Source organism: Manis pentadactyla, chromosome 3, assembly GCF_030020395.1.
Source record: "Manis pentadactyla isolate mManPen7 chromosome 3, mManPen7.hap1, whole genome shotgun sequence".
Taxonomy (NCBI): Eukaryota; Metazoa; Chordata; class Mammalia; order Pholidota; family Manidae; genus Manis; species Manis pentadactyla.
The window spans coordinates 25286699-25310179 of record NC_080021.1 but is presented as its reverse complement, the minus strand read 5'-3'; the positions used below and the strand labels follow the sequence as shown (position 1 = coordinate 25310179).

The 23481-nt window shown below is 41.6% G+C and overlaps 1 protein-coding gene across 1 annotated transcript; it reads left to right on the top strand.

The window, feature by feature from the left end:
• The first annotated feature begins 10912 nt into the window (after nt 1-10912).
• On the top strand, nt 10913-15624 carry AARD (alanine and arginine rich domain containing protein). The gene is made up of 2 exons (XM_036876296.2): nt 10913-11486; nt 14830-15624. Exons 1-2 carry the CDS (start codon nt 10914-10916, stop codon nt 14971-14973), a joined length of 717 nt encoding a protein of 238 aa, XP_036732191.1. The 5' UTR covers nt 10913; the 3' UTR covers nt 14974-15624.
• Nucleotides 15625-23481: the final 7857 nt, after the last annotated feature.

Genomic DNA, 23481 nt, shown 5'->3' with positions numbered 1-23481 from the left:
ACTTTTATATGCCCTTTATACCCTTGTGTAGGACTCATTGGAGGTCTCCACACAGGAACTGCCTTTTTTTTTTGGTATCATTAATCTACACTTACATGATGAATATTATGTTTATTAGGCTCTCCCCTATACAAGGTCCCCCCTATAAACCCCTTTACAGTCACTGTCCATCAGCATAGCAAAATGTTGTAGAATCACTACTTGCCTTCTCTGTGTTGTACAGCCCTCCCCTTTCTCCCACCCCGCTATGGATGCTAATCTTAATACCCCTCTTCTCCCCCCCCTTATCCCTCCCTACCCACCCATCCTCCCCAGTCCCTTTCCCTTTGGTACCTGTTAGTCCATTCTTGAGTTCTGTGATTCTGCTGCTGTTTTGTTCCTTCAGTTTTTCCTTTGTTCTTATATTCCACAGATGAGTGAAATCATTTGGTATTTCTCTTTCTCCGCTTGGCTTGTTTCACTGAGCATAATACCCTCCAGCTCCATCCATGTTGCTGCAAATGATTGGATTTGCCCTTTTCTTATGGCTGAGTAGTATTCCATTGTGTATATGTGCCACATCTTCTTTATCAATTCTTCTATCGATGGACATTTAGGTTGCTTCCAATTCTTGGCTATTGTAAATAGTGCTGCGATAAACATAGGGGTGCATTGGTCTTTCTCATACTTGATTGCTGCATTCTTAGGGTAAATTCCTAGGAGCGCAATTTCTGGGTCAAATGGTAAGTCTGTTTTGAGCATTTTGATGTACCTCCATACTGCTTTCCACAATGGTTGAACTAATTTACATTCCCACCAGCAGTGTAGGAGGGTTCCCCTTTCTCCACAGCCTCGCCAACATTTGTTCTTGTTTGTCTCTTGGATGGCAGCCATCCTTACTGGTGTGAGGTGATACCTCTTTGTAGTTTTAATTTGCATTTCTCTGATAATTAGCGATATGGAGCATCTTTTCATGTGTCTGTTGGCCATCTGTATTTCTGTTATGGAGAACTGTCTGTTCAGTTACTCTGCCCATTCTTTAATTGGGTTATTTGTTTTTTGTTTGTTGAGGCGTGTGAGCTCTTTATATATTCTGGACGTCAAGCCTTTATCGGATGTGTCATTTTCAACTATATTCTCCCATACTGTAGGGTTCCTTTTTGTTCTATTGATGGTGTCTTTTGCTGTACAGAAGCTTTTCAGCTTAATATAGTCCCACTTATCCATTTTTGCTGTTGTTTTCCTTGCCCGGGGAGATATGTTCAAGAAGAGGTCACACATGTTTATGTCTAAGAGGTTTTTGCCTATGTTTTCTTCCAAGAGTTTAATGGTTTCATGACTTACATTCAGGCCTTTGATCCATTTTGAGTTTACTTTTGTATATGGGGTTAGACAATGGTCCAGTTTCATTCTCCTACATGTAGCTGTCCAGTTTTGCCAGCACCATCTGTTGAAGAGACTGTCATTTCCCCATTGTATGTCCATGGCTCCTTTATCAAATATTAATTGACCATATATGTCTGGGTTAATGTCTGGATTCTCTAGTCTGTTCCATTGGTCTGTGGCTCTGTTCTTGTGCCAGTACCAAATTGTCTTGATTACTATGGCTTTATAGTAGAGCTTGAAGTTAGGGAGTGAGATCCCCCCTACTTTATTCTTCTTTCTCAGGATTGCTTTGGCTATTCGGGGTCTTTGGTGTTTCCATATGAATTTTTGAATTATTTGTTCCAGTTCATTGAAGAATGTTGCTGGCAGTTTCATAGGGATTGCATCAAATCTGTATATTGCTTTGGGCAGGATGGCCATTTTGACGATGTTAATTCTTCCTAGCCATGAGCATGGGATGAGGTTCCATCTGTTAGTGTCCCCTTTAATTTCTCTTAAGAGTGACTTATAGTTTTCAGAGTATAAGTCTTTCACTTCTTTGGTTAGGTTTATTCCTAGGTATTTTATTTTTTTTGATGCAATTGTGAATGGAGTTGTTTTCCTGATTTCTCTTTCTGTTGGTTCATTGTTAGTGTATAGGAAAGCCACAGATTTCTGTGTGTTGATTTTGTATCCTGCAACTTTGCTGTATTCCAATATCAGTTCTAGTAGTTTTGGGGTGGAGTCTTTAGGGTATTTTATGTACAGTATCATGTCATCTGCAAATAGTGACAGTTTAACTTCTTCTTTACCAATCTGGATTCCTTGTTTTTTTTGTTTTGTCTGATTGCCGTGGCTAGGACCTCCAGTACTATGTTGAATAACAGTGGGGAGAGTGGGCATCCCTGTCTAGTTCCTGATCTCAGAGGAAATGCTTTCAGCTTCTCACTGTTCAATATAATGTTGGCTGTGGGTTTATCATAGATAGCCTTTATTATGTTGAGGTACTTGCCCTCTATTCCCATTTTGCTGAGAGTTTTTATCATGAATGGATGTTGAACTTTTTCAAATGCTTTTTCAGCATCTATGGAGATGATCATGTGGTTTTTGTCTTTCTTTTTGTTGATGTGGTGGATGATGTTGATGGACTTTCGAATGTTGTACCATCCTTGCATCCCTGGGATGAATCCCACTTGGTCACGGTGTATGATCCTTTTGATGTATTTTTGAATTCGGTTTGGTAATATTTTGTTGAGTATTTTTGCATCTATGTTCATCAGGGATATTGCTCTGTAGTTTTCTTTTTTGGTGGGGTCTTTGCCTGGTTTTGGTATTAGGGTGATGTTAGCTTCATAGAATGAGTTTGGGAGTATCCCCTCCTCCTCTATTTTTTGGAAAACTTTAAGGAGAATGGGTATTATGTCTTCCCTGTATGTCTGATAAAATTCCGAGGTAAATCCATCTGGCCCGGGGGTTTTGTTCTTTGGTAGTTTTTTGATTACCGCTTCAATTTCGTTGCTGGTAATTGGTCTGTTTAGATTTTCTGTTTCTTTCTGGGTCAGTCTTGGAAGGTTGTATTTTTCTAGGAAGTTGTCCATTTCTCCTAGGTTTCCCAGCTTGTTAGCATATAGGTTTTCATAGTATTCTCCAATAATTCTTTGTATTTCTGTGGGGTCCGTCGTGATTTTTCCTTTCTCGTTTCTGATACTGTTGTTTTGATTCTTTTTTCCTCTTAATAAGTCTGGCTTGAGGCTTATCTATTTTGTTTATTTTCTCGAAGAACCAGCTCTTGGTTTCATTGATTTTTGCTATTGTTTTATTCTTCTCAATTTTATTTATTCCTTTTGTGATGTTTATTATGTCCCTCCTTCTGGGGAACTTATGCCTCATTTGTTCTTATTTTTCCAATTTCAATAATTGTGACATTAGACCATTCATTTGGGCTTGTTCTTCCTTTTTTAAATATGCTTGGATTGCTATATACTTTCCTCTTAAGACTGCTTTTGCTGTGTCCCACAGAAGTTGGGGCTTAGTGTTGTTGTCATTTGTTTCCATATATTGCTGGATCTCCATTTTGATTTGGTCATTGATCCATTGATTATTTAGGAGCGTGTTGTTAAGCCTCCATGTGTTTGTGAGCCTTTTTGCTTTCTTTGTACAGTTTATTTCTAGTTTTATGCCTTTGTGGTCTGAAAAGTTGGTTGGTAGGATTTCAATCTTTTGGAGTTTTCTGAGGCTCTTTTTGTGGCCTAGTATGTGGTCTATTCTGGAGAATGTTCCATGTGCACTTGAGAAGAATGTATATCCCGCTGCTTTTGGATGTAGAGTTCTATAGATGTCTATTAGGTCCATCTGCTCTACTGTGTTGTTCAGTGCTTCCGTGTCCTTACTTATTTTCTGCCTGGTGGATCTATCCTTTGGGGTGAGTGGTTTGTTGAAGTCTCCTAGAATGAATGCACTGCAGTCTATTTCCCCCTTTAGTTTTGTTAGTATTTGTTTTACATATGCTGGGGCTCCTGTGTTGGGTGCATATATATTTAGAATGGTTATATCCTCTTGTTGTACTGAGCCCTTTATCATTATGTAGTGTCCTTCTTTATCTCTTGTTACTTTCTTTGTTTTGAAGTCTATTTTGTCTGATATTAGTACTGCAACCCCTGCTTTCTTCTCGCTATTGTTTGCCTGAAATATGTTTTTCCACCCTTGACTTTTAGTCTGTACATGTCTTTGGGTTTGAGGTGAGTCTCTTGTAAGCAGCATATAGATGGGTCTTGCTTTTTTATCCATTCTATTACTCTATGTCTTTTGATTGGTGCATTCAGCCCATTAACATTTAGCGTGACTATTGAAAGATATGTACTTATTTCCATTGCAGGCTTTAAATTCGTGGTTACCAAAGGTTCAAGGTTAGCCTCTTTAGTATCTTACTGCCTAACTTAGCTTGCTTATTGAGCTGTTATATACACTATCTGGAGATTCTTTTCTTCTCTTCCTTCTTATTCCTCCTCCTCGATTCTTCATATGTTGGGTGTTTTGTTCTGTGCTCTTTCTAAGAGTGCTCCCATCTAGAGCAGTCCCAGTAAGATGTCCTGTAGAGGTGGTTTGTGGGTAGCAAATTCCCTCAGCTTTTGTTTGTCTGGGAATTGTTTAATCCCACCATCATATTTGAATGATAGTCGTGCTGGATACAGTTTCCTTGGTTCAAGGCCCTTCTGTTTCATTGTATTAATTATATCATGCCATTCTCTTCTGGCCTGTAGGGTTTCTGTCGAGAAGTCTGATGTTAGCCTGATGGGTTTTCCTTTATAGGTGACCTTTTTCTCTCTAGCTGCCTTTAAAACTCTCTCCTTGTCCTTGATCTTTGCCATTTTAATTATTATGTGTCTTGGTGTTGTCCCCCTTGGATCCTTTCTGTTGGGAGTTCTGTGTATTTCCGTGGTCTGTTCCATTATTTCCTCCCCCAGATTGGGGAACTTTTCAGCAATCATTTCTTCCAAGATACTTTCCATCCCTTTTCCTCTCTCTTCTTCTTCTGGTACCCCTATAATACGGATATTGTTCCTTTTGGATTGGTCACACAGTTCTCTTAACACTGTTTCATTCCTGGAGATCCTTTTGTGTCTCTCTATGTCAGCTTCTATGCGTTCCTGTTCTCTGGTTTCTATACCATCAATGGCCTCTTGCATCCTATCCATTCTGCTTATAAACCCTTCCAGAGTTTGTTTCATTTCTGTAATCTCCTTTCTGGCATCTGTGATCTCCCTCCGGACTTCATCCCATATCTCTTGCGTATTTCTCTGCATCTCTGTCAGCATGTTTATGATTCTTATTCTGAATTCTTTGTCAGGAAGACTGGTTAGGTCTGTCTCCTTCTCTGGTGTTGTCTCTGTGATCGTTGTCTGCCTATAATTTTGCCTTTTCATGGTGATAGGAATAGTTTGCAGAGCGGGGACGAGTGACGGCTGGAAGAACTTCCCTTCTTGTTGGTTTGTGGCCCTCCTCTCCTGGGAGAACAGCGACCTCTAGTGGCTTGTGCTGGGTAGCTGCGCGCAGACAGGGTTTCTGCTTCCTGCGGGGCTGCTATGGAGTTTATCTCCGCTGTTGCTGTGGGCGTGGCCTGGCTCTGGCCTCTGCTCCAAAATGGTGGAGTCTTGTTGCAGGGGGAGTGGCCTGGAGGCTATTTATCTCCGTAAGGGGCCTCCGAGCTCCCTGCAGCCCAGGGTATTAGCATGCCCAGAGATCCCCAGATTCTCTACCTCTGGATTAAGTGTCCTGCCCTGCCCCTTTAAGACTTCCAAAAAGCACCCGCCAAAACAAAACAACAACCACAAAAAAAAAAAATTTTTTTTAATTAAAAAAAAAAAAAAAAATGGCAGCTCGTTTTTTTTTATTCTCCGGTGCCAGTCTCAGACATCTGCTCACCGGTCTTGCTGCCCTGTTTCCATAGTATTGGGGCCCCTATCCGTTTAAGCTTCCAAAAAGCGTTCCCCAAAACAAAACAGAGAAAAAAAAAAAAGAAATGGCTGCTCGCTTTTCTTTTGTCCTCCGGCGCCAGGCCTCCGGTACCCACTCACTGTTTTTGCTGCCCTGTTTCCCTAGTATCCAGGGCCCCCCGCGCACGCACTGTGTCTGCACTCTGGCCCGGATGGCTGGGGCTGGGTGTTCGGCAGCCCTGGGCTCAGTCTCCCTCCCGCTCTGCCTACTCTTCTCCCGTGGGGAGCTGGGGGGAGGGGCGCTTGGTTCCTGCCGGGCCGGGGCTTGTATCTTACCCCCTTTACGAGGCACTGGGTTCTCGCAGGTGTGGATGTGGTCTGGATGTTTTCCTGTGTCCTCTGGTCTTTATTCTAGGAAGAGTTGTCTTTGTTATATTTTCATAGATATATGTGGTTTTAGGAGGAGATTTCCGCTGCTCTACTCACGCCGCCATCTTGGCTCTGTCCTTAATGTAATTTTTAATATGGTCATTTGGGTCTACCATTTTACTAACTGCTTTATGTGTGCGCTCTCTGTATCTCCTTTCCTGACTCATTAGTCTTTAGAACCACATTTAGTTTACCTATTGGATTAGAGCAGTTTCAGGTTCACAGAAAAATGAAGCTGGAAATACAGTGAGTTCCATGATTCTGTGCCTGTCTGCAGCCACATAACCTTCCCCACTATCAATATCATGCATCAGAGTGGTACGTTTATTAGAATTGTTGAACCTACATTGACATATCATTATTACACAAAGGGCATAGTTTACATTAGGGTTCACTCTTGGTGTTATATATTCTATGGGTTTTGACAAATGTTTAATGAAATACATCCACTACTGAAGATTTATACATAATGCTTTTACTACCCTAAAACTCCTTGTACTCTGCCTATTCATCCTTCCCTCCCCTACAACTCCTGACAACCACTGACATTTTTACTGTCTCCACAATTTTGCCTTTTCCAGAATGTCATGTAGTTGGAATCATAGAGTACATACCCTTCTCAGATTGGCTTCTTTTACTTAGTAATATGCATTTAAGTTTTCTGTGTTTTTTCATGGCTTGTTAATACCATTTTAGCTGAATAATATTGCACTGTCTTGATGTACCACTGTTTATTTATCCATCCACCTACTAAAGGACATCTTGGCTGTTTCCAAATTATGGGAGTTACGAAGAAAGCTGCCATGAACATTTGTGTGTATATAAATTTTCAACTCCTCTAGATAAATAGCAAGGAACAAAATTGCTGTATTATATGGCAAGTGTATGTTCAGTTTTGTAGGAAACAGCCAAATTGTCTTCCAAAGAGGTTGTACCATCTTGCATTCCCACCAGCAATGAATAAGAGTTCCTGTTACTCCACATCCTTGATAGCATTTGTTGTTGCCAGTGTTTTGGATTTTGGCCATTCTAATAGGAGTGTGATGATATCTTGTTTTTGTTTTAATGTGAAATTCTGTAAAGGCATATGATGTTGAGCACCTTTCATATGCTTATTTTTGATCTGTAACTTTTTGGTGAGGTGTCCAGGCCTATTGCTCACTTTTTAATTGAGTGGTTCATTTTCATATTGTTGGGTTTCAAGAGTAGTTTATTTTAGATAACAGTCCTATATCAATGATCTTTTGCAAATGTTTTCTCCCACTCTGTGGTTTGTCTTCTTATTCTCTTGACAGTGTCCTTCACAGAAGTCTCAAATTTTAATGAAGTTTGGGTTATTAATTCTTTCATGGATCATACCTTTGGTGTTGTATCTAAAAATAAATCACCATACCCAAAGTCATGTACATTTTTTCTTGTATTGTAAGAGTGTTACAGTTTCGCATTTTACATTTGGGTTTATAATCCATTTTTAAAATTTTGGTATCATTAATATATAACTAGATGAGCAACATTGTGGTTACTAGATTCCTCCCATTATGAAGTCTCTACCACATACCCCATTACAGTCACTGTCCATCAGCATAGTAAGATGCTGCAGAATCAGTACTTGTCTTCTTTGTGCTATACTGCCTTCCCCGTGCCCCTGACCCACCACATGTGTGCTAATCATAATACTCCTTTTCCCCCTTATCCCTCCCTTCCCACCCTTCCTCCTCAGTCCCTTTCCCTTTGGTAACTGTTAGTCCATTCTTGGGTTCTGTGATTCTGCTGCTGTTTTGTTCCTTCAGTTTTTCATTTGTTCTTATACTCCACAGATGAGTGAAATCATTTGGTACTTGTCTTTCTCCACCTGGCTTATTTCACTGAGCATAATACCCTCTAGTTCCATCCATGTTGTTGCAAATGGTAGGATTTGTTTTCTTCTTATGGCTGAATAATATTCCATTGTGTATATGTACCACTTCTTTATCCATTCATCTACTGCTGGACACTTAGGTTGCTTCCATTTCTTGGCTATTGTAAATAGTGCTGCGATAAACAGGGATGCATCTGTCTTTTTCAAACTGGGCTCCTGCATTCTTAGGGTAAATTCCTAGTATGACCCATTTTGAGTTAATTTTTGTGAAAGGTTTAATTCTGTGTCTAGATTTTTTTTTTTTTTTTGCATATGGATGCCCAGTTGTTCCAGCACCATTTATCAATAGGTTGTCTTTTCTCCCTTGTGTTGCCTTTGCTCCTTTGTCAAAGCCATGGTATTTATGTGTGTATATTTATGGGCTCCCTATTTTGTCCCATTGCCCTATTGAACTAAATGTCAACTCTTATGGCAATACCACTGTCTTGATTACTGTAGCTTTATATTAAGTCTTGTAGTGAGGTAGTGTCAGTCTTCAAATGATGTTTCTCTTCTTTAATATTGTGCTAAGTATTTTGGGTATTTTGACTTTTTTAAACCTTAGAATCAGTTTTCTAATATTCCCCAAATAACTTGCTGAAATTTTTCATTGTGATTGCACTGAATCTATAGATCAAATTGGGAAGAACTGGTATCTTGACAATATTGAGGCTTCCTGTCCTTGAACATGGAATACCTCTCCATGTACTTAGTTTTGATTTCTCTCAGCTGACTTTTGTAGCTCTCTCCATATAGACTATTTTGTTAGATTTATACCTAAGCATTTCTCATTATTTTGGGGCGAATGTATGTTTAAATTTCAAATTTCACTTGTTCATTGTAGGTATATTGGAAAGTGATTAACTTATTTATTCAATTTGTATCCTGCAGCCTTGATATAACTGCTTTTTAGTTTTGTAACTTTTTCATTGATTAGGCTTTCTACATAGACACTCATTCTATTTATTGAAGAAAATTATTAATTTGTGGTAAAACCAGTCTGTTTTAAAACACCGTTTTGTCTTTCTGATTTACCATTGCAGCTTGAGCCTTTGTATAATACTTGGTATATAATAAGACATTAAATAAATATTGCTGACTGAATGAATGCATGAATTTGCTCCTCTAGGCTTTTATCCATCTTTTCCTCTCCCTCACATGGTACATTGCTTAACAATGAATATGCACCTTTCACTGTTGAATTTAATCAAACTTAACTGAAATTCTTCTTGAAGTAAATGATCTGGAAACAGGTGAAAAATCATGGCAGAAAACTCATTTTAAATACTTACACTGCACATTGACTAATGCTGGATTTCAAGCCCCAACACTTATCATAAAAAAAACCACAACAAATCCAAAATACCCTAAATTTGTACTTTTTCAGTTCCTGTAGAACAAGTGGATTTTCAGTTTCCAATACTACATATCTTCAAATGTTCCTAGAGAGTCTTTATGAACACAATATACAATGACTATGCTTTGGTTGTAAATTACTTAAGGATGCAAAATTTGGTAGATACCTGCAGAGACTGAGTGATCTCTGTATTCACTTGAGTCTTAAGCCATTTCAGTAGAGCTGAATTTTATGACCACAGGGAGCTTCACTCACTCATGCAACATATAAATTGAGCAACTTCTTTTCCTCTTTGGGAGGTAGTTTGTGTTCAGGGTGTGTCCCAGATGAGCAGAACACAAACCAGACATCCTCGGTACCAATTCCCAGCTGATGAATTACCAGTTTGGGGATCTTTGTTATGTAGTTTAATGTCTGTCTTAGTTGCCTCAATCTGTAAAATGTGGAAACTAACAGTACCTACCTCACAGAGTTGTTCAGATTCAATGGATTAATACATGAGAAGTGCCTGACACATAGTAAGCACTAATAAAAATTAATTCTTACTAGTCTTCCATTAGTACCATGGACCTGGAACATTGCAGGTGACCTGCAAATCGTTATTGAACAAATGAATAACTCTGAAGTGAGAGTATAGTATGAACATCTCTTCCACTTTTTGTTGGGGGATAATGGAATCATGATCGTACAAAAGTTGTGTTTATTTCTTTTTAGAAATTCTCTATTAAATCAAAAAGAGGCAGTTGATCATGTTCATTGATAGAGGATATACAAGTAATACTGGAAGAATATGGTTACACTGAATTGATAATTACAACACACTTGACGTAAGAGGAATTTTTATTTTTCATTTTAATTCCTTCATAAATATGAACGTGGCAGAATGGAGTCAAATATAGAATGGAGCACAGAGTTTAGGAATTCCAAATGCATTCTTTATTGAGCTCACAGAAAGACCAGACTTTCTAACTCAGAAACAGGGCCATGCTTCTCCAAAATGACTGTGAGCAAAACCTGGGACGAGGTCAGAGGCCTAAGTAGACTTTAAATCCCTGACACCTGGCACAGTGCATGAATGATGTTAGTAAGTCTTGAAAATACCAAGGCAGCCAGCTAGCTTTTTGTGACAAAATATTCGACCTTTAGTCTCAAACCTTCCGACGGTACCTCAACTTCCACCTACCTGGATGGACCCAAGCCTTTCCCTTAGGCAGACACTCCAAGAAGCATGAAAACGCGGTCCCGCTGAAACTCTTCTAGAAGGATGGGAACCATTTCCTTCTTTTGTTGCTAGAGGGGAAGAAGAGCAGAGGCGAGTCTGGGAGGAAAGCGCCTCCTAGTGGCAGAGCGATAGCGGCATCCCACTGGGCAGGGATCCGCCAGGTCCGTTAGTTACCCCGGTCTCTGCCCTTCGACCTAATTCTCGCACTTGGGAACAAAGAAGTAGCAATCCATGTCTAGGAAGCTGCGACCCCGCGTCTCCGAGATGGGCCCGCGGCAGTCCGGCCGCCGCAGAGCGGGAACTTCCTGGGGACCCCCGGGAGTCTCCGTCAGACGCGGGCCTTGCCCCCCAGCGCTGCGCCCCGCGCGCCAAGTCCCTGGCGGCAGCCAGAGCGCCGACGTCCAGGCGGAGGCCCCGGCCACCAGCCGGCGGCTAGAAGACCTCAGGCGGCGGCTGCTGCGCGCCGTCCAGTGGGTCGTGCCGCGCGGGCACTCGAGGCGCTCGCAGGTGCAGGCGGCGGCGGCGGCGGCGGCGGCGGCGCGGGAGCAGGAGGGCCGGGCGCGCGTCGAGCTGGTGAGCGCGCGGGGCGGCGGCGCGCGGGGCGCCCTCTCCGGGGACCCCAGGGCTTGGGAGGCCGACGGAGCTTTTCGCAGGGCGGGAGAGACGAGGGCCGCGGCGACGGGGAGCCAGGCACTGGCCGTCGACCTTGCGTGGACGCGGCTCGTGTCGGACACGGCGTGGCCCCCGCCTCCCCGGCGGCACCGGGGTGGGAAGCGGTCTGCAGGCCCCGGCGCGGCGGCACCTGTCGGCGGCTGCGTGTACTAATGACACACCCAAGACCCAGCACCCCCTCACCAGCTTATTCTATATTTTTCTACCATATGGAAAGTTCCCTATAGGCCACTTTTAGTATGTGCTCGTATGGGGCGAGGAGGAGGAAATTTCAGTGAAATAAACTCTCTCATAGGATTGATGGTGTGAGTCCATCAGCAACTATTACTTTTATTCCCTAAGTTTTATCTTTCCCCTTGGTAAGAATTCAGAAAACAGGAAATAATATGGAACTTTGTAAAATTGTAGCTTTTCGACGTAGGTAAATATTTTAGTTACTGTGTTTAAGTTCAACAATTTCCAAATTAGGTGAAATCTGAAAAGGACATAATGAGTAAGAGGAATTCAAACTTTAAAATGGTGCTGCCTATGAACGTGTGGAGTGGAGTGTACTCTTTTTCACGAACTGTGAACATCAGTTGAATTCTTAACAGTTTTACCATTAAGAACCTTAACAGAATATCTATCTTGCTTCTTTCTGAGTTAAACAAGGGCAATAAGGTAGTAAATCTAATTTTACCTGTGTTAACAGTGAATTTGACAAGGGGTGTATTATCTCTGACCCAACCATGCTGAAGAAACACACGATTTTCCTCCCGTACCTGAGCCCTGGGATGTGGGAGACACCTCCTTAGTGGAGATGCTCACCCTTTTTTGCTGGTCAGGACACAAACTGGAGGGCTGAGGACCTGGCTTGGCCATCTCTGTGCTGCTGACCTGGAATGTCATTACCTCTTGCTGCACCTCAGTTGACTCATATTTAAATCAAATGAAGAGATTATACTGAATAAACTCTGAGACCCCCTCCAACCTTAACATTCTTACTAGTTGCTCCACCAGTGGGAGTTTTAGGCAAGTAGTGTATTGGGGGGGGGAGGAGGTAGCGAATAAATTTCCAATGAGATGAGGGTTCAAATCCCAGCATTAACCTTTACAGGCTCTGCTAACTCTTACTAGCCTTAGGACTTTAGGAATGTTAAGGAGCTAGTTTGGGTTTCAGTGCAGTCATCTGTAAAATGGAGGCAATCATCTCAGGATTGCTGTAAGGATTATACGAGGTAGTGTTTATTTAAAGAGCCTAGAACATAGACACTATTTTTTGGCTCTTATTATTACGATAATCATTATTATAGGCCCTGGAGACAGTACAAAAATATGACAAATACATAGGTATGGAATAACAAGATTTTTTTTTCTGGAAAAGAGCCATAGAATTTCATACATACACAGGTGCTATGTCCCTGGGTTGTAGACCATGGTCAACATCTTGGCCAATCATTTCACCATTGTGTGTGGCCAGTCGTGAGGAAGAAGCAAAAAAGTGTGGATGGTTTAGCTTAACACCATCACCACTAGAGGAAGCAGTTTGATAATGGGCTGTTAACCAGATGTTTATAGAAATCACGAATCCGTACACATATGTCCATGTATCGTGTGTGAGGGTGGTATTTGTCTAAGGAATAATGAGCAGGTTTAATTAACTTAGAGACATATTGCTATTTATATCACTTAATGCTATTGCTTGTTTGAAATGGTCTACTCAGGGGGTTGCACTAATTTCTAGGATCTATGAGTAAATTTCAGGGGTCTTATATATATATAAAAAAGTAGCAAAATTTTATATGTGCGTAAAGTGTACGTTTTTCCTCAGAGTGGGTTGAGAACTCTCATTAGATTCTCAAAGGGATCGACAATGAAAGAAAGATTAAGGAACCATTGGTGCTGGAATTTCCTAAATAGGTGTGAATTATGCATACTTCGATGGTGAATCGCTATCAGTAATTTTACTTCTTGATTCCTGGCACGGAAGTACAGGATGGATATTCATCAGTTCATCCATTTATTCATTCATTCGCTCCATCTTTTAACAAACAGAACTCACCACGTTGTGTGCACAGGCAGTGCACCCATAGTTGGGGGTACACTCATGAATAGGAGCCAGACTCTGCTCAAAATCATTCGTCTAGGGTAGTCTGTGTGCTATGAAAGGCACATGTACAGAATGCTGGAGAAGCTCAGACAAGGCGAACAGGGAAGGCTTCTAACAAGAGTTGGCGTTTGGTTTCAGTGTGGAGTGGGGGTGGGGGATTGTTGGGGGGAAGGGGGCAAAAGGGGCAGGTGGAGATGTGGCTGAGCACAGTGTGCTCATTCAGGATAGGTAAGGTTTGTGACCAGCTGCAGTGCAGGCTGGTGTGGGGATGGTGCCAGGAAATGGAGGAGGAGGACAGGATTATAGAGTATCTGTGCCACGTTTCCTGGAGGTAAGGGGCTGGGGCTTTTGGTGCTGGTTGTTATGTTACTGTTAATATTTGTTTGTTGGATTTCATTTATTTATTTATTTTTTGCAAGGGCTTGCTATGAGAAGTGGTTCCAGGTGCTGAAAAATGAAGAAAAATGTGTCAGAGGAAAATTGAAAGAAAATTTTACCCAATGACTTTGTTTTGCATACTGGGAGGGGACCACCAGTAATTTCTCTGTTAATACAGAATGTTCTGGTTTGTCCTGGGCTGGTCTCTGTCAGTTGAGTGGATGAAAGGTTTTAAACAGAGAAAGACAGCATCCTTATGAACAGCATTATACAAGACCCTAATTGAAGAAATTTGCAAATAGTTGATTATTACTTGTCAATTGTACTACAAAGATATGTTGGACTAAGTTTTGTTGGACTGCCTCCTAGGTAGACTGCCCTAGAGATTTATTTTTTAATACATGAGGACCTTCACAAACTCCCACTGGAGGAAGATATAAATCAGTCTTGCTACATAACAGATTTTACTCCAGAGTGAAAATTGTTAGATTATATAAGTACACATAACTGTACATGTGCCTCTAAGGTGTTGTTAAATGTTTCTGCTTGACAGGCAGACCATTTAAAATCCTAAAAACTAGAAATGACAAGTAATCAAGTAAATGGACCCAGGTCCTGAAAGCTCAGGAGGCCCTGGGCAGTTATATTGTAGCTCAGAAAGCTCATAAAGGTAAATGATTTCATTGCAGATCACATGTCATTGCTTGAAAACAGGATTCCATGCACAGGAATTTTTTATATGGACAGCTTTCTGCATCAGCTATTTTTGTTTTCATTTCAAGGCCATTTCAAAAGCTATTTGTGTATCTGGATTTTACCTTGTCATATAGAAAGTTTTATAGCCAGGTCAAACAGCCAGAACTGGAGAGTCAGATAAGAAATAATACATCTTTCTTGATATCTTATTTTCCTTTCCTACAAAGTCCTTATTTTTCCTTTTCAGAGAGCAGTTTCATTTGATCCATATCTCAAGCTAATACAAATCCTTATTCTTTTTCTAACTTTTAGCTGGAAATGCATTTCCAAAATCTGCAGCTGGCCAGAACTTTACTGGATTTAGACATCAAAATGGAGCAATTGAAAAAGGAGTATGAATTGGAAATTGCATCAGAATTTCAAAGCTCAGAAGATAATGCTGGGAATCTGGAATAAGGAAATGTACAGTTGAAGATCTGAACTCTAAAAAGAACATAGACAACTCTGAAGCAACTCCGACAGTAACATTATGGATGCTTTGCATAAGATTTTAGGAGCAATTTGTACAGCAAAAACTTAGATACAATGGGAGAGGGGAAAGAGAAAATGGTGTTTTATCAAGTTTTAACATTATTTTCTCATTGTTTCGGCTGGGAACTCAAAGTGAAAAAAAAAAACAAAAGTATCAAAGAATGCCTGTTGCCAGTTTCCAGCATTCTATCTTGTGCCACCTTAACTTTCTGGAATTACTTGAACTTTCAGAATCTGCACATGTTTTTGTTTTACTTAATTATTCTTGGTTTGTCTGTCCATTTAGCTTTCACTATATATATATATTTTTTTTTGAGAATTATTTCTACCTAGATTACAACCATACTCTTTGGGTAGAATCTGCCATTAAGGGTGCCCCACCTCCCTGGATGCAGATCACACAGACCAAGGAAGGTTGAGCAGCTTGTCCACAAGTTCTTGAACTAGAACTAAGGGAGTAGATGAGTATTCCCTGACGAGAGAGAAGCTGTGAAAGAGGGGGGCACGGAAGCTCCTGGTGGCCACCATGAGAGAAGGTGTGAGTGCTCATGAAGGAGGTTGAAACTGAACCACTGAGAGTACAAAAGGGGAGAGAGAGAGCTGATCTTCTTTGTCTGTGGGGTTGAGCCATGTAAAACCCTAGCCCTTGCTGTCATAAAAATACTCCTAATAAATATCCTCCTAATAAAAATCTCCTTTCACCTAAGTCTGTTGGAGTTTTATGACTTGTATGCAAAAGATTCCTAACATAATTCCTTTGTTAAGTTTTTAGCAGTTAAAAAGGCTTATGTTGAATTAGAATATCTACTTTTACCCTACAAGTGCTGCCTTAATGTAAGAAATAAAGTTAATAGAAGATAGGTGCAGATCTGAGCAATATTCATAATGGTCATTATCTGTAAAAATAAAAATTACTTTAAAATTTATGTCTACTACTCTATAAAATTCATATTTAACAAGAGAGATATTAGTTCTTGAAGACAAAAGAACACAGAGTGGACATTGTCTTTCTCTAAAAATGTATACAAGTTGTTTTATGTTGTTATGTGTGTCAGGATTTGAGGATTATCTGGACCAAGTTTCGTTTGTCCTTAACTCCCCATCCCCCAACTATAAGTGAATTATTCAAGCCCTTTGGTACTCAATTTCTTCCCTCTGTAAATTCAAGGTATTACTACGTTCAACTTAGAGGACACTGTCAATGAGCAGTCAGCAGCACCCTGATAACTGACCCCTGGATTTCTTGAGAAATTCTGCCTGTGAGCTCTTGGTTTGTAAATATACAGAGTGATTTCTTAAATTATATTTGTAAAACATATTACCTATGTATCTCTTCCTCAAAGTTATAGAAATTCTGAGGAAAGAGTTGGTAGAATTTCTTGTGATGCGTTCTTTAAAAAAGTCTACTTAAATGTCAGAGCAGTCATTCTCAAGGTTGCTTTTTATATTTATAAGGTTAATAATTATAAATTGTTGTACTTTGGTGTTCAGAAAATACTCATAATGATTCCTTTTATAAGTTCAACTCCTTACAGAATACAGAGAAGTGGACCTTGGCTGGTAGTCAGGCCAATGATACGATTATACTGAAAATGTACTCAACTGGGAATCAAAAGAAACATTAAAGAGATCTTCTGAAAAGGGTGCATTGTTTTTCACTATTGCAGATAAAACAAAAATGTCTGCCAGTTTATTGTTGTTTTTAATCACCATTTTTTCCCCCTTTCTTTCAGTGATAAACTTTGGATCACTGTGTATTTTAGGCGTCACAGATGCCAAAACAGAATAAGAAACTCTTTGTTTCCGAGGTCTCTTACTTCTGCAAGCCCTGATCAGTAGACGTGCCTGTGATTATTAGCTATCAATAGGGAGTTACAATGAGAACCTGATAGATGGGACACTTGTTATTAAATGTTTTTGCTATGCTTTCCCTCATTAAGTGAATTCTGCTCTCATATGATCTCTCTCATTTTTTTTTTGTTTTAGAGGTCAAATTGTTTTCATATTTTTTCTTTGCAGCGGCACTCAGCTGTTTGTTATCAGCTTGCTGGATTTTGGTCCTGTTGGCTGTGGGACACAGAAAGACAGCAGGGACAGTTTTCTAAGGGATGTGGGGGTCCACCTACAATGGCTCCATTTCCCCACTTCCCAGCGTGTTTACAGAAGCTAGAGCAACAGTGTGGCATTTTAAAGAAATATGAGATGCCAGCTGGAGGAGGTGAGAAAATAATTCTAACCTAAATTATGCAATGGGGGAGCAGTAACTGGATAAGCCAAGGAAAGTAGGATGTTCATACCAGTAGTGGATGCAGAGGGCCAAATAAAGAGAAACTTAAAAAAACAGTTTAGTGAGAAATATGGTGTTAAGTTTTTTCAGATGATGCAATTTCTCCAGCTTCAATTACAGGGGGAGACACCGTGTTAGTAGGAAACAGGCTTTCGCTCCGTGGTGCTTGTTTAGCACCTACCAATGAAGAGAGCCAAATTAATTATGACTATTAGGAGCATTGCACAGGTTGTTAGGTATTAAATCCCTTTACGGGTGGCCTGGATGAATGCACATTTTGTTTGGCTTGCCAAACCACTTCTCTGTAACAGGTGCTTCTGGAGCTCCCAGCCTGGGGATGGATCTGAGCCGATAGTAAACGTGTGCAAGCTGAGCCTGCACCAGTGTGATTATGAGAATGCCATCTCCCTAGATCCCTTCCCTGGCCCAGGGCCCCGGGGCAGCCATCAGCTCTGTGCATTTACCACTGTAATCACTGCTGGAGTCCCTCTAGGCCGCACCTGGCACAAAGCCGTCCAGCGCCAGCTGCTTTTTCTGCTGGTTGCTTTCATTGCTGTTATTGCCGCCACTGCTGCTGTGTCTCCAGCCTTGTGGCCATGGTACTAATGAGGGATCTAAGAGGATTCGAAAGATGGGTAGGTTTAGGGTTGAACCTATGCCACCCTGCCTCCCTTTAGGTCTGGCAGCCTCTTGTTTCACCCGCACCAAGTGCTGGGCAGTATGGGTGCGCATTTCTTACAGCAGCTGGAGTCAGGTACTGCTTCTAGGGGGCCGTGTACCTTTTGCTGCTTCCTGATCCCGGCTCTGATGAATGTTAGGGGTTAGGAGACTCCACCTCTTCCTTAGGAGCAATAGTGGCACCATCCTCTGCTGGAAGCAGTGCAGGAGGAAGCCGTGGAAGGTAGTAGAAATAATGAGACCAGCAATGATGTGAGCCACCACCCTTGTGCTCGGCGTTGAGCCAGGATGTATTGTCCACAGGAATTGCTTGTTCAATCCTCATAATGATTTGTAGGTGTGTCGAACAGGGTTTTGGAGTCATTTGGCTTCAGTATTTAGTCCTGGCTCTGCCACTTACCAGCGACATGACCTAAAAGCAAATTGCTTTAAATTCTTTAGGTCTGGCTAAAGAACCTAGTGAAAATGGTACCTGTCTTATTTAAATTTTGGAAAGCCCAAACTGAAGAATGCTGATGTGGGTTTGGAAGACTGCCAGTGGTGAAGGCTCTTCTACTTCTTGTGTGTTTCTTTCTTTCATATCTTCAGTTCTACATGCTCTTACCACCCTTTGGACTCTGACCTTTCTCATGCCTTTTTGTTCATTGTGTCTCTGTGTCTAATCCTCTGACGCCTGCTCTGTTATAATGGTGACTCTGAAGTTCCTCTGTTGATTGATAAATTGATTTCCCAAACTTGTGAGTAGGCATCAGGAAGAAGCAAACAGTTACTGCTACTTACCAACCCCTGAGTCTGGCTGGCATGTAGTGTTAGGTGCAGTTTACATCCTAATTGTCCCAACAACACTGTGAAGTTGGAACTATTGTTTTTCCCAGTTTTTTTTGGAGAGGTTACACAACTTGCTGCTGTCAAGATCCACGTGCAGGGTTGGGTGTGGTCTGGCTATTGAGCCCCTCCCAGAGTAATAGGGGAGACCCATTAAGTGAATAAATTCAATATTATAACAGATCATAACAGAAGCACGTATGAAGTGCTAAAGGTGCTTTCTGCAGGGGTCACACAAAGAAGGTTTCATTGGGAGCATGCCACCAAGTATCTGTCAACCTGGAAAAAAATCCCTCATTTGTGCCTCACGTGCTACATAAGTCGGGTGACCTTGGACAAATTATTTTCCACCCAATTTGGGACTCATTTTTCTCATTTGAAAATGAAAGGAGAGTAAAAAGAGCCTCTAGAACATTCCTCTAAATTAGAAACTCTGTTCTATCCTAATCCTGCCTGCTTGGGACTGGCCTCTTCAGTCACTCCCCCGTGACTTGTGACTTGCCCAGACTTTCTGATACCTGCAGCAGCATGGAGGGCCACTCACTTTGGCACTGGCCTCTGGCTATGAAGTGGGCTCTCCGGGTCCCAGCCCCTGCCCTGATCGTGCCCCAGCTGTTGCAGCCTTGATGATGACAGGAAGCAATGCTTGTCACTCTTGGATGCCTCTCTGCTCTTCTCACCCATACTGTGACGGCAGCCAGAGCGAAATGTCACATTTGCACTTCAGAGGGGGACAAGTATGGCTCACACCTTTTATGTGTCAGTTTTTAGAAGTAGCCTGGTGGATGGCCTGCTGCGGCAGACACCGCGGGCTGAGAGCGATGCAATGTGTAGTCAGGAGGGCAGCCCTCTGGACTCAGATGATGGAGTCGGAACCGCGGCTCCTGTACCACTTCACTGTGTTACTATAGCTGAAGTCCAGTTTGCTTCCCTGTAAAATGATGATAAGCACACCTACCCTGTGGGCATGTTGCGAAGATCTAATAGATTAATACATGTGAAGCGAACACCCTCAGGTACAGTTTATTACTATAAAAGCCTACCCCACAAACATTTGGCTCATCCTTCTTGCCTGCTGGAAGCGCCCAATTGCAAGACAGAGACTGAAAGTGACAGTTTCACTTTTCCCAGCCCCCCTGGGAGCTGAGGATGGCCATGGAATACAGTTTTGTCCAATAAGATGTAAGGGGAAGTTTGTTGTGGGGTTTCTGAGAAACGCTATCTCTTCCTATAAAAGGAGAGATAAGAGGTAAGCTCTTTCCTTCCTTGCTTCTTTCTTTCTTAATTAGGAACATTGTCACAGGAGGCTGTAAAACTCGTGCCTGTTACAGCCACCCTGTGACCAAGGTGGATGACATCTGGACACTTTGAGGATGGGTGGACAGAAAGACGAGAAGAAGCAACTCTTCAATGGCCCATCGCACTGCTGAGCCTACTGGGAGACTGCCTACCTATGGCAAGTCTTGGTCTGTGAGGTGACAACAATAATAAAACCCAGTTGTTTAAGTCACCCCTTTTATTTGGGTATTCAGTTCCTGAGGCACCCTAACTCACAGTGGAACTCCACAACCTCTGGCAGGAAGATGCAGGATGATGCCTGGTCTGACTGCATCTGTGGACAGCAGCAGAAACTATGGACAAAGGACTCTACAGACATCTTTTCGTTGCTTAAACGACTCCTGCATACCTTTAGTACAGACTTATCTCATGCAATAGGAGACCAATTAAAGCACAAGGGAGGGAGATGTGTCTGAGAGGAACCCCCTCTGGAGCCCTGGGGAGAGTGGGATTCCACAATGTTCCGACTATTGAAAACTTTCCAGGCTCACACTTGTTAAAAACAAGACAACAGGCCCCAGATGGAGTCACTTACGCTAAGCCCTGTATCACCAGACTGTGATGTAATTTAATGATAGTTTCTGCTCTCCCAGAAATGGAATCTTAAAACAGTCAGTCAGGATTTACCTGATGAGCATTAGTTAGGTGCTCTGCCTGACAGACCCCGTCCATCCCCTAAAGGAAAGTAACTGCAATAACCAACCTGCCTTGTTGCCGAGTATGTTTCCTGTCCCCATGCCCTCCTGCCTGGGGAAGTCTTTCATTTTGCACAGCTCCTCAGTGTTCCTTTCTATCTGCCAGATTGGATGCTGCCTGATTAAACCTGATTTCTCCTCAAATAAATGCTTAACATTTTTAATATGCCTCAGTTTATCTTTAACACATTCCATTAGGGATATCCAAATGCCTACAGCAACTGAAAGAGGTGGGAATGAAATAATCTCCCAAATTAGTGTCCCAGGAGTGAACTGGCAGCAGAGCGCAGTAAACTGTTCATTAGCTCTTGAATTTTTATGTCAGGCAAGTTTAGCAAACTGTCAAAAAAAGAACAAAAAAACAACTTGGAAGTCAAGTTTCTACAAAAATTGTTTCTAAATTGGTATTGAGGATGCCAGTCTCTCCAAACTTCTACAGGATGCAGGCAGGAACTGTCATGCAAAGAAGTTTCTCAAGATTTTGAGGTGGGATAACCTAGTTCTAAGAACATGACCAATGGCTCCTGGTGTCCACCAGCAATTTTACTGACTTGATGGTTTACAGTTTACCCCAAACCTTACAGTTACCTAAGTGCTTCACTGCTTACCAGGTGCTTTCATAGCCCATAGTTCATAAAACCCAGCAGACCCCTGTGAGGTAGGTATTGTGTAAGGCTGTTGAAATTCGAGGGGTAGCAGGAAAGCTTGCCTGGGTGACTTTGGAAACATCACCCAGATCCTGCTTCCCAAAATGTCACTCTCCCTGAGTAGGTGGTGTTACCTCCAGGAAAAAGAACAATTTTGGGAGGCAGAAGACCCAGATACGGATGTCGACTCTGAGGGAACTTGCTGTGCAATATCTGGTGAATGGTGAGGCAAGAGGAAGAACAGATGGTCTTAGGCAGATGCACCTGCTCACGGAAAGTCCTGGAGATGGACAACATCATGGTTCACTAGGAGGCGGTGAAAGAGGCTCAATATGGTAGGAGCTTGGAAGGAAAGGGTAAGATGTCAAGAAGTGCAGCTGGAGCAGTAAGAAGAGGTGGCTATATGATGAAAGGCCCTGAAGCTATGCTTTACCGCAAGAGCAAGGGGAGCTGTTAAAGAGTATTTTTACATTTAACTTTTATCATAGGAATATATGCATCTACTATATAAAAAAAAGTCTTAAAGTCTTACACAAAAAACTGTCAGTGCCCAAAAGGTAGTCCCCCATTTTACCCCAAAGGAAACCACTTTGGATTCTTTTATCATCTAAATAATTTGTTGATCCTAGATACTATGCTTTCCCATTATGCAAAAGAGAATTTCAGCTCTCTGATACCCCTCCCTTTAATCCCTTCACTCTTCCCAGTACTAGAATGTGGGTCGGGGTGGTTGGGGAGAGTGTTCCCTTTTGTAGAGGTGCACAGGCAGCTCTCCACATACAGCAGGTCGTAGTGGACAGCCAATGGCTGCATCTAGTCATACACGTTATTTTTAAAATAACTCTATAGATCCATTAGGATAATTGGCTAAGCATTTGGGATATGCGTGTGCTCACAACTTCTGCCTGTTTTTTAGGAAACTCAAATGGTTAGACTCTTGAGGAATCCTGCAGAAACTGAAGCAATTGCATTTAAGGAACTGAGGGAAATGCAGGTCTCTTCATCTTTAGTGAGAAGTTTTTAGGAAAATCTCCGTTTTGATTTTTGTCTTAAAGAATATGAAAGAGATCAGTGCTTGTAAGCTATTTTGAGTTGTCCTATGCTTCCACTCTTTATGGCTCTCCTGCCTTAAATAATGAGCATCCTTAAGATTTCCTCAGAATCCTTAGTATAAAAGGAAGGAAGGAAGGAAGGAAGGAAGGAAGGAAGGAAGGAAGGAAGGAAGGAAGGAAGGAAGGAAGGAAGGAAGGAAGGAAGGAAGGAAGGAAGGAAGGAAGGAAGGGAGGGAGGGAGGGAGGGAGGGAGGGAGGGAGGGAGGGAGGGAGGGAGGGAGGGAGGGAGGGAGGGAGAAAAAACCAAGTACAGCTGTTTATTTATTCACTCAGTTAAGATATGTAAGTCTCCTCTATTTATATATAAGACAATACCTTGCTTTCAAAGGATTTATGAAATTCAAAACATACACCATGAAATAAAAAAATATACACAATGTGAAGGCAGAAAAAAGATACAAATGAGAAAGAGGAATGAAGAGAAAAGAACAGGGCAAATAGTTGACCCCAGGGTAAGGTCAGTACTTGAAATGTTGTCTTGAATATTTGCAAGCAGTAGTTGAATATTGAGCTATAAACTTTCCAACAGCTAACAACAATAAAACCAAAAGGATAGTATAATCTATTTCTGGTGTATCACCGAAGACAAATTATTTGCAATGTAGGTGCCTGGGAGCTGAATAAGTTAACTCATTTTATTGTCTCATTAACTGCAAGGCAATTAGGTCCAATGAAGGCTGCCAAAAATGATGACTTTTGGCTTTGGGATAATTGAACAGCATGCTTTTTAGAGCAGTAACTAAAAATAAGGACCAGTTTTTTGTGGAGCCCAAGTTTTGGTTATACCAATAAAAGTCATGTCACCTCCCTATTTTAAAAAATGATTATCTTCTTTTAAGCTATCTCGATTT